The following is an 11320-nucleotide window of genomic DNA, read 5'->3' on the forward strand; positions in this document are numbered from 1 at the left end:
TAAGATCCCAGTTTTCAAAAACTAAAAGAAGCATTTCAAGTTATGTTTTTAACCAGATGGAAATTAACGTGAAATAAGAAAACTGTTAATATAAAATGATCTGTGTTGTCAGACTATGTCCCGATCGGCCCTCGTTTCTCCAACCTGGTGTTACAAGCCTTGCTGGTGCTGCTGAAGAAAGCTCCTCCAAAGGTAATAAGCACTTTGTTGTGGAATTTATTTGCAGCATGCTCACTGTGGCCTTGCTAGTCCTGAGGTGGCAGAGAGAGGGCAGCAGATCTTATGGATGCCAGTCTTGTGAGGAATTGTTGGAGGTCTTTGGCTGCGACTGGCATGTGTGAGTGACTGTGTGAGTGTATGGTTATTAGCCACTGTTTTGGTCCAGGCCTGTTGTGCTCAGAGTGAATGGTGGTGGTAGAGACCCATTTCTCATAGTTTCTTTGCTTGTAGTTTGTGTGTGTCTGTTGTTGATGGGTTTGTGAATGAGAGTATAGCCCACTATATGGCTGCATGTGCATGAGAAGTGGCGCGGGGCCTGGTGTTGAATGCCTGGCTGCAGTGCTCCTCTGGGGTTGTAAAGCGCTGGGCCCAGCGGGGTGCCTGGGGCCAGGGGAGGCCAGGGGGACACGGAGGAGAATGGGCTCTGTGAGAGAGCCAGGACCTGGCAGCACCACCGCCTGTGTGGCACCTCATCTGCATGCAGCATCACAACCCCCCACGCCATGGGGGGGCAGCCAGCAGCCATAATCCCCCAGTCTACTCGCCACTCCTCTGCCTCTCTTCCTTCGTCTTCTTCTCCTGGTCCAGCTCATCGGCTTAGTGGAGCTACAATTCTTTAGCTTCTCTTCATTCTTCTCTGCTCATGTTTGTCTTCTCTCCTGTTGTCTTCTGTTGTTTTCTCTTGTGTTGTTCTCCCCTCATACCTCCTCTTTCCTCTTCTCCCTTCTTTTCTCTGTGATCTGGTTCACTGTGACTTTAATAAAAACTGATCACATTTAACTCACATTTATATCCATAACACATTACATAAACAGCACCCTCACCTTTACAATAACTGTGTAATGGTAACACTTAAGCTCACGACAGGAAACATTTAGACAAAGTGGTGCGGACTACTTAAAAATAGACTAAGAGTAACACCCCCTGATGAAATTTGCACCACTGGACTATGGAAAAAGGGACACGTGACTTTACAGGATTGTTCTCACCTGGTATATTTTAAATTCCTCCCAATTTTTAAAGGTTGAGATGTATAAACCTAAAACAGCATGGTCCAATTCTGTTTGCTTCGTCAGTTCAGGGCTCTTATTTTTATGACAGGATGTTCTAAGTGTTGACACTATAGCTGCTCGATGGTTCTGGCAACTTCTCAAAAAAATAGTTTTTTTGGATACACAAAGGTTTGACCATGTCTGTTTTGCTCCATCCTTTTCCACCTTGTTGGTAGGTCTTCACTGTAGTTCTGTTATTTTCCCAAGTTCTTGTTCTGTTCAATGTGAGCTCCCCAAGGCAAATTCATATGGACTATGTTGAAATGGCAATGTAGGATTTAATTATTTATAATTTGCAGTCACGATTGGAGTCATTGTGTCTACCCCTGTATCTCCTCTCTTCTTCCTTCCCTGTTAATAATCAAATGGATAAATCACAAACTGAACCAGACTCTTCATTGTCTAGAGTTATGATTGGGAAACAATATTCCTTGTTTATATTGTAATGTTATATTGAAGTAGTTGTGTTCTGAATTATTTCACCACTGCAACAAGAAGTCCATGTTTGCCAGATACTTGTAATAATAAATAACATAACTATGGTGGGATGGAGTCCAGCTTACATTGACCCTTGAGAAAAACAGCTGAATAAAATGAACGATTGGTTGAATTAACAAATGTAACTCTCTGCTCATGTCTGCTCCTCTTTCAGGGTCGTAAGCTGCTGATCATTGGCACCACGAGTCGTAAAGACGTCCTCAGGGAAATGGAGATGTTGGATGCTTTCAGCACCACCATCCACATTCCCAACATCTCAAGGGGAGACCAGCTGGTCGAGGCCCTGGAGGTAACAGGCAAACACACACACACACACACACACACACACGTGCACACCAAACCAGAAGCACACACACACACCTACAAATATGTACCGTGAATGCAATGTACTTCAGTTCTTGCTCTGCTGACTTTCTAAGTATTATAGTGTGGAATTTTTATTTACAATTTCTCAACTCATTTCTCAATTTAAATAACAAATTTAATGATTTAAATCCCATGCTGAGTGCACTTTCCCTGTCTTTGTCCTCACAGCTGCTTGGCAGTTTCCAGGAGAAAGAGCGGGCCACCATAGCGAAAGCTGTGAAGGACCAAAGAGTGTGGATCGGCATAAAAAAGTTGCTCATGCTGATTGAAATGGCTGTACAGGTGAGAGAGTCTTTGCAATTGCGTTTTTTGGAGCCGCCATTCACTCAGCCCACCACTCTCATCAAGACTAAAATGTCTCAACAACTATTGGACAAATTGTCATGAAACTGATGAAAAGGTTGAGCCTAATGGATTTAGTAATCCCCTGACTTTTCCTCTTCCACCATAAGGTTGACATTTGTGGTTTTGAGTAAAATGCTGTGACAGCTATTGGACAGATTACTGTGAAATTTGGTGCAGACATTCATGTCCCACTCAGGGTGAATTGGAATCACTTTGGTGATCCAGTACTTTGGTTTATGACAAGCTGCGACCTCCAAGGCTGAAAAATGAAGTAAACATGGAAGTGACAAAAACTGCTGTTCCTCGAATGGCCACTTGAGCTCCAAAAGCAAGTCACTTCCCATAGACTCCCATGTTACAGCAGAAAATAAACATGTTTACAGCATGGTACAGCCTGGTCCCTATAGCTAATTTCCTCCTTCATGACAAATGTACGGGGGATGAATTTTTATATAACTTATCCATTTAAATTTTATTAAGACTTAAAGTTCTGCATAATTCTGTGTGTGGCCGCTTTAAGGGGCAGGTGGGTGAGCGTATTCTTGGCATGCACCAAAGCCTCAGCTCCACACACGCCCCCACCTCTTTGCCCATTTTTGGGATTAGCTGGGAGTTAGTTGGAGTCAGGCACTGCCAAGATGACGATGGTTGAGCAGCTCACTCTGAGCTTCAAATCTACTCTTCAGAAACATGTGGGTGACATCACAGAGGCTACATCCATTTTTATTTACAGTCTATGGTTTATGACTAAATCCCAGAAAACTACTGACATCCCCATCACCCTCAGCTGTATTTTATTTTGTGCTAATGAGCTTAGTGCATCTTAGTGCATGTACACTAAATTAATATGGTGAATGTCGTAAACATTATTCTTGCTAAACATCAGCGTGGTAACAGTGTCATTGTGAGCATGATATTAGCATTTGGTTCAAAGCACCTCTGTGCCTAAGTGAAAAATTCACATTTTTATAGGCTATAAAATGTTCTTATGATAAATCTAACGCAGAGTCAACTCCATGTGCATTTGTGGGTTTAGATGATAGAAAGGTCAAGTGGCTTTTTGGAGCAGGTAAGTTGTGAAGAGAGAGGCAGTCTTGTCTTTTCAATAACTCACTCATCACATTTTTTATTCGAAACACACATTTCAGATTGGCTCAGTCTCTGTATTATTGTTTTTCTAATAGTGTGGTCTGAGCTTGAGCAGCATGTCCCTCCTCTTCCTCGACATCTGGCCGGCATTCTCAACAGTCAACAGAATCTGTCTCTCAGGCACAGAAAACTGTCATCTATCAGCTGGAATGAAAAACTGTGTGGCTTTGCTGATGATTTGTTGAGCAGAAGGATCCAGTACATTTCTAGTTCACAAACCATTCTCCAAAACAGTCGCGATCCAACGCATTCATGGTTATGAAACCATGTTCTGCGTGGCTTTCCAAGTTACATTCATGTGTTCTGAATCACAGGGAAGCTACTCATAAGAACAATCATACACACTCCATGGTTTTGGTTTACCTACAATTTAGATCAGTCATCCTATGGTCCAACAGATGGGCCAAGTTAAAAAAAAAAATAGCATGCATTAAATTCATCCAACTATGGAAACAAAAATGAAAACATAGACCACCAACTCTTAGCAGATTCTTGGCTTCCTTTCAACACACCAGTCATGTGTATAGAGATAAGTACAGTAGGTATTAAGTCTACTCACCTTTTTAAAGTTGCCTTTAGGGGGATTTGTGGTTTGGCCTGTGTTTTTGTGCATTTTGTAAGAGTCATTATTGAAATTGGTTTAGTTACTTCTGTTCGCCTTGTACCCAAATTAAATAAAATTCTTCTAGGGGCCCTGACCCTGTCAAAACACCAGGATAATCAGTTTGTAAGAAGTGGCGATGATCACACGTCATTTTCTGAGATTCAGTATTCCTGGTTGTGATTTCACTGACTTTCCATCAGGTAATGATTTCCTTTTTCTTGAAAGCTGTCATGTTTTACATTTGTTCAGCTTTACCAAGACATACAGTGCAGCTTATTGAAAACATTATTCTCCATTACTCGCCTATAAAGGCCCACGCAGCGAGGTTGTGGCTAGCATTTTGCTAGTTTGCTTCACTAACAAGACAGGAAAGAAAAACCCTGGTGGAATTCAGTTTAGTGCCAGTGTAGGAACACATGACTCCAGAGGTGGCAACTGAACCACAATACTATCTGTGAAGACCTCAACCTTCGTCAGCAAGGTCAAGGTTTCTTTTTTGGTCAGATTGGGGTGGATTGCCTGGGTTTGATTTCATTCAGATACAAAGATACTGTAGGTTTTAGTTTGTTATTAGTATATTATGATTAGAGGCCAAAATTTACTGCCATTGTAGAGCATGGAGGACAGGAAATAGCGTGGGTAGAGTTGTAAACATAAACCATCATGAAACATAGGAGCCAGCATGGCTCGGGGGCAACAACAACAACAGTCCACAAAGCCGTAAATTATAGTTTTGTTTCTTTCAAACATTTTCTATCACAAACTGTCCTTGCGTTCACTGCAGCAAAGCAGCATCCATTCCTCTCTGCTGCTTGTATAATCACAATGCATTTATAGAACAAGAATATTAACAAGCCATATCTCTCTCTCTCAAACTGGCTTGACATTGAGGAGGTTTGCGTGCCCTGTTCCACATAGACATGAATGTGGAGTTAAATCCCTTCTTACTGTGACATCAGTCAGGTTTGGACTTAAAGGGGCAGTTCACCAGTTTTACATGTAAAAGTTATTTAATAGCCAGGGGATTCCCACTCAGTCTGCAAAAATATTTAAGGTCCAATCTCACCAGAAAGTGGTAGAGTGAATGAATCGGTGCATGTGCAGGTACTACTCGCAGGGTGAACTAATGTACCTGACAAGCTAATGGCTAACCCACTAGCAAGCTGGGAACAGTGCTAGCAGTCATCAAAGTTGCTCTCTTAACTGTCTGTTAGCAGGATGTTAGCTCACAGTTAGCTCAGGTTAACAGGAGACAATGGTATTTGTTCGATGATATCCAGCTCTTCATTCCCTGCACTGTCCAGACAGATTGCTGTAGTTGTACTGTGTGTCAAATTGTACTGTGTGAATTTGTGTCAGAGTTCACGGAACTTGAACTTGAACTTGAGCCCTAAGATGAATTTGCTGAGCTAATCCAATGATCGCAGTGATTCCACTGAAGTGAACTGAGCCGGTTGCAAAATGTTATGGTTTTTAATGTGTCCAGGCTTTTAGTTGTAGAATGTCTTATGTGACGTTGTAAAAATCTGTCTGTGAGTATTACAAACCACTGTACTGTGGTTTGGCCTCTAATAAGATTTTAAACACATAAATCAATTCCTCCAAGTGGACTTCCCGGATCAGATTTTATTGTCTCGCCGGTATATGAAACAACATGCCCCCGCAAATGCAACTCCCCAGCACTGTCTAAAGCAGGGCTGTTTTCGGTGTGAACGTGGCCTAAAAGTCAGGATTTTGCTGATTTTGCTAATCCCCCAACTTCATGGAAGTGTAGTAAAACATTGTTGAATTGCTCTTGTAAAGCTTGACTTGACGGATATGACTTGAGATCCAAAAGACTTTTTTTTTTTTTTTTTTCTCTTTTTTTTTTTAAGGTAAAGCTTACCTCAGGCCTGAGCCTAACTATGTTCCTACTGTGCTGTTGGAGCTGCTTGATCCAGAGATCCTTTGATTCACAGCAGCTTCTCTTTCAGTGCTCCCGAGACAGGAATTTGTTTGGAGTTAGCAGCCCTCAGTGGCTAGTCCATCTCAAAAGTCAGCTCCATCGGCTTCCAAGTAACGTCTTGTTACTTGACGGAACAGGTAGCGCTTGCAGCAAGCAGCAGTGGAAATTGACCTAAATCTGACTGCTGGCTGGTGTTAATTTCTCCTCCTGACTGTGTGTCTGTGGTATGTTGATGATGTGTACGGCCTGTTTGTTGAGGCTGGATGCTGTGTAATTGCTGTGGTATGCACAAATACAGCCATGCTCTACACACCCCCACCCCCACCCCACACACACACACACACACACACACACACACACACACACACACACACACACCCCATCCCGAGCCTGAAGAAGTATGAACCTGTGTTTGCCGAGACATGCTGCAAACAGCCGCACAGCTACACACGTACACATTCATAGTCGGTCTCTAGTTTTCTCTTCATCTTTTTTCTTCTCATTCCAGTGTTTCTGACTGCTCTCATGTCTTAATTCTAGTAGCTACAGGCAATTCCAGGCCAAGTGTAAGTTACTGCATGGGTTGCCATTAATTTTACTTCCTCTCCCCTCCTCCTGTTTGTTCAAACTGAAGCATGAACTCCGGGACCTGCCACTTTTTCAAAGGGCTCTGATGTTTCAACACCTTGCTTCTGAATTTTAAATTAAACCAGTGTTTGTTCCAAATGGAAATAAGACCTGTTAGGAAATGTATGGTTATTTCACTGTATGCATGTTAGCACTAAGAAGTTATGTGTCTGTGTTTTAGATGGATCCTGACTACAGAGTTAGCAAGTTCCTGAGTCTATTGAAGGATGAAGGAGCGTAAGTATAATTTTTTTTTACTCCTTTGGGTAAAACGGGATCATCAGTGACACTGAACACTCACACCATGTACACATCTGTCACTTGTGTAGCAAAGAAAGGAAAAACCTAGTCAGAATCACTAAATGTTTAAATTGCAATCATTGTATCAAGTGTGATTAATAATAGACATTTTGTCTTTTTCTGTCCCTGCAGACTGGGTTCTAATAAGTTTGAGGCAATCTAGACTCAGCGGAGCCACAGTGAAAAAGAGGCATCCTTCAGTGGTAAGGCCTGCATCAGCCTCACCATTTCCTGGTGGGGGTGAGGGGACTTGATGTAGATATGTGTAAACTGTGAGTTCACTCCAGTAATTTATGCCCTCAAAGTACAATTTTTTGCAACAAATTGATGTTATACAGATTGTGAAAAAAAGAATAATGAAGGTTGACAGAATGGGAGTCTCATTGAAATGTGTTTAGTCAGTAAGAATAGAAGTCACAGCTAAAATGAGCCACGCCTTTGGGTTTTAGTGGATATTTTCACACTCACGTTGCCATGTGAGTGAATCAACTTGTTTGTCTTCTTTTTTTCTTTTTCTTTTTTTTTTTTTTTTCTTTTTATTTTTTTACATCAAATCATTTTATTTTTGCCACAAAAGTCACAAATGTCACTTGTAATGTTAATTGACAAATTGCTTTAAAGGAGCTATTGTACGTTTTGCTATTGCTACATAGCCAACATTAACATTAACAGCTGTTTACTTACCAGTCTAGAAGAAACATTGCCAGTTCAGCATTGAGTGGTGAAAATCACCCTTCTTGTTTTTCTCCTGTTTCTGTCACTTCAATTCTTCTACTGAAGTTAGCATGCTAACCAGCCTGTCGTCACTTTCCAATACCGAGTCACTGTAGTGTCCAATCTGCCCTGAAGAAATAGCTATGCTCAGAGGACATATTATAACCTCTTTTATTGTAAATGCAACAATGGCTGAAGCTCTTGGCAAGATTGGTAAGTAAACAGCTGTTAATGCTAATGTTACTTTCAAATGGCTCCTTTAAATGAATTATTTTTACCCCTTTGAGAAACACATTTATTTGCTTTCTTGCTAAACATTCAATGAAAAGATTCATACCACTGTCGTATGTGGACAGCAAGTACGTTAGCAAATTATATTACATAATTATATAAATTACAAGACCCCAGGACAAAACTGCTCCTGGCTAAGAAATAGTCTGGCCCCTGTAAATGGAAAATTGATGGTTTTTGTACAAATTAAACAAACAAGATATATCATATTAATTTTTGAACTTTAGAGATGCTGTCAAACTATTCCTAACTATCTTGTTATTCTGGATATCTATGGCTATACATAATCTGCAGTGGAAGTATTTTAGGAGTATGCATGCTTAACTGTGCACAAATCAGCTACCCTGAAGGTTATAAGTGTATGTATGTCCATAGTGACATTGTATTTTCCTCAGCATCTCGTGTGGACACTATAATCACATAAAGCAATAGCTACAAGCTCCGTCAGTGGCAATCTCAGTAAATTGTCATTAATATGATTCTTCTTGCTTCTTGTGTGTTGATCATGGCCAATAAAGGGCAAAGTTTCAGAAGATATTTTTCCTTTTAAAGTTATCAGGCTAACTTGCTAATCCCGCTCTGTGAAATACCCCTCAGGGTGATGAACAAAAACTTGGAACAACTTTTCAACTTGCAGCGAGAGCTTTTTTTCTCATCACAGCCTCAGAGACTTATGGTATAGTTAGCACACAGCGTGCCTAAAAATAGGTCGACTAGACAGGTGCTCTCTTGTGGCAGCATGTCTCCTTTGCCTGCCTGTCTCTTATCACTTTTATTTGTCTCTCTTCACTCAGTTGCTGAGGAACGGAAGCCTGAAAGAGGCTGGCAGGAGGAAGCGAGCGAGAGACAAGTTTCCATCTCTCTCTGCATCCTTCCTTCCCATCCCCGAAGCTCTGTGCGCTTCTCTCTGCACTGCAGCTTTCTGCAGAAGCAACCAACCAGGCAGCCTCTTCCTCTTCAGCACTGTGTGAACATGTAAAATAAGAGAAACAAGCGGTGTTTGTTGTATCTGGTGTATATTGCATTTCCTAAAGACTAGTGCTGTTATCTCCATGCGATGCCCCTAGCACTCCATTGTGATTTTATATATGAAAGAGTCGAGGCGAAAGACACATGGCAAGTAGACGTGCATGCACAAAGACTAATTATAATACTGTGTGTTTATAAAGCCCTTATTTGTATGCACACATTTATAATCTGATCATTCCAGAACAGGACTTAAAGATCTCACTGTGTTCTTATCATAATGTGTACTTGCTTATGTCTGACCTTTTTTTATTTTATGAATAAATTAATTCTAGTACTAACAGGAAACTCTGTAATTTCTGAAATTAATTATGAAATCAATGACCACCAAACGTTTTAAAGGGAAGTTACCTCAGAGCCGGAGCTCATGATGTTTGAAAGACGTGTCACTTTCTACAGCGGTTTGCAGTTGCGATGTACAATATAATATCCACAGAGGAATGTCTGAGACTTAAGATGTTGATTTAGTTAAAACATTGTCCAATTAAACCCAGAAAGAAAAATCCGCAGTCTCTATGAAAACTGTGAAAAAAATCTAGAAGTTGTTTTCATTATCAAGTGTTTTTCTCATCGTCATGACATGTTGTAATCATAAAAAAGTATAATTATGACCTAGCATAATTTCATAATTATGAGAATTTTATGTAATGAAATGAGCCAACTAAGACATTTTGCGGTTAACCTCCACAGCATCTTATGTTGAGCAATAATTGTACAACACTGTCAGCCATTTACCAAGTAGCTACTGCAGCACGTCTGATCGGCTGAAGAGGAAGTCATCCACTGGATGCCGATTTCTTCATCCACTCCTCCGTGAATGTAAACCAAAGAGGCAGAAATGTTGTTTGAGTATCAGTTCCTTCCTCCCTCATGAACGTGCTGCAAATGGAAATTGTGTTGCTGCAGCATGTGGTCTTTTTTTTTTCCTTTTTTTAAATATATAAGTGAAATGAAATAAAAATGGTGGATTAATAGCCGTGACCATTGCATTTGTGTACTTGTATGCCTTTGAAGATTATGATTATGATGTAATTGTGTCACCTGATCTGGATCATCTCATCATACATAATAACTAGCATATCTTTCAAAATGTAACTGCTGTATATTTAAAGTTAATAGCAAATTCTTCAATAATATTCCATGTTCATGCTAAGAAATAATTTAATTACTGCCACAAATCCCATGAAAAGCCAAAGACCAAAACTAACAAAGCATTAGTCTGTCAATAAAGATACGATAGATAAGTTTTAATTCATAGTAATTTCCTAAAATACCTGGGCACTGTAGTTTTTAGCAAAAAATACTCAAACAGGAGGAAATAGTGCATTTATTTGGGGACATTTTTCAGCAGCGGATGAATACACATTTGGTGTATTAGTGACTATTTACAGCAGCAGGAGGAAACTTGTAGGACTGAGTCAAAATAAACTAAAGAGTAAGATGTATCATTGTAATTTAGGTCTTTTCATGGGATTTGTTGACAATAACCAAACTTGTTCTTTAAAGTCTTAAGTTCTTAATGAAAGTTCATAATCAAAGTCCATGTGTAGTATATGATACTATGAACTAGGGGAGTGATTAATGTATATAATGATCAGATATCTAATCATACTATTAATTACAATGAAGTGAGGTTATTAATATGTGTGTGTTCCTCTGGCTGAGAAGCAAAAAAAAGCACAAGACCGTTTTGTTCTTCAAATATATAATCTTAGCTCAGTCATACAGATATATACATTGTATAATAAATAATATTTATAAAAACATAACATTTACGATTATAAAATAAAAAGGGAATTATTCACTTTAAAACATTTGTACAAAACTTTGGATATAGCGGGGGAAGTAGGGGTTTCGGGGGGGTGGGGTGGGGGGGGTGGAGGGGACTGAACACAGAAAGGTAGGCCCAGGTAGGGAGGGCTGTGTAGAAGATGACGCAAATGCTAAGCTATGTCACAAAGAGAGGACCGCCTATACACTACTGGGTAACTTGTATTTTTGTTGTTGAATATAATTAATAGGAAGCAGGTGGGACTGTCAGAACATGTTGTGTGGAAACCTCTCACAGTTTGTTCCACCATTGTGAAGAGCCAGTCTGCCATCCATCCATCCATCCATCCATCCATCCATCCATCCATCCGTTTTTCCATCCACTTCTGTTTGTCACTGGCAGCCATCATACAC

The 11320-nt window shown here is 40.2% G+C and overlaps 1 protein-coding gene across 2 annotated transcripts in view; it reads left to right on the forward strand.

The window, feature by feature from the left end:
• LOC111220290 (vesicle-fusing ATPase-like) overlaps nucleotides 1–10113 on the forward strand; it is a 28806-nt gene extending 18693 nt beyond the window's left edge. Inside the window, exons 17-22 of one of the 2 annotated variants that reach the window (XM_022743327.1) lie at nucleotides 113–192; nucleotides 1924–2058; nucleotides 2304–2417; nucleotides 6987–7042; nucleotides 7238–7308; nucleotides 8905–10113. In XM_022743327.1, coding sequence (XP_022599048.1) covers nucleotides 113–192; nucleotides 1924–2058; nucleotides 2304–2417; nucleotides 6987–7042; nucleotides 7238–7268 — 416 coding nt within the window. In that variant the 3' untranslated portion in view covers nucleotides 7269–7308; nucleotides 8905–10113. Of the gene's footprint in view, nucleotides 1–112; nucleotides 193–1923; nucleotides 2059–2303; nucleotides 2418–3664; nucleotides 3830–6986; nucleotides 7043–7237; nucleotides 7309–8904 lie in introns of those variants that run through there. The other variant, XM_022743326.1, reaches the window with a different exon arrangement.
• Nucleotides 10114–11320: the final 1207 nt, after the last annotated feature.

Source organism: Seriola dumerili, unplaced genomic scaffold (genome assembly GCF_002260705.1).
Source record: "Seriola dumerili isolate Sdu_G_001 unplaced genomic scaffold, Sdu_1.0 BDQW01000068.1, whole genome shotgun sequence".
In the NCBI taxonomy this organism is placed as follows: Eukaryota; Metazoa; Chordata; class Actinopteri; order Carangiformes; family Carangidae; genus Seriola; species Seriola dumerili.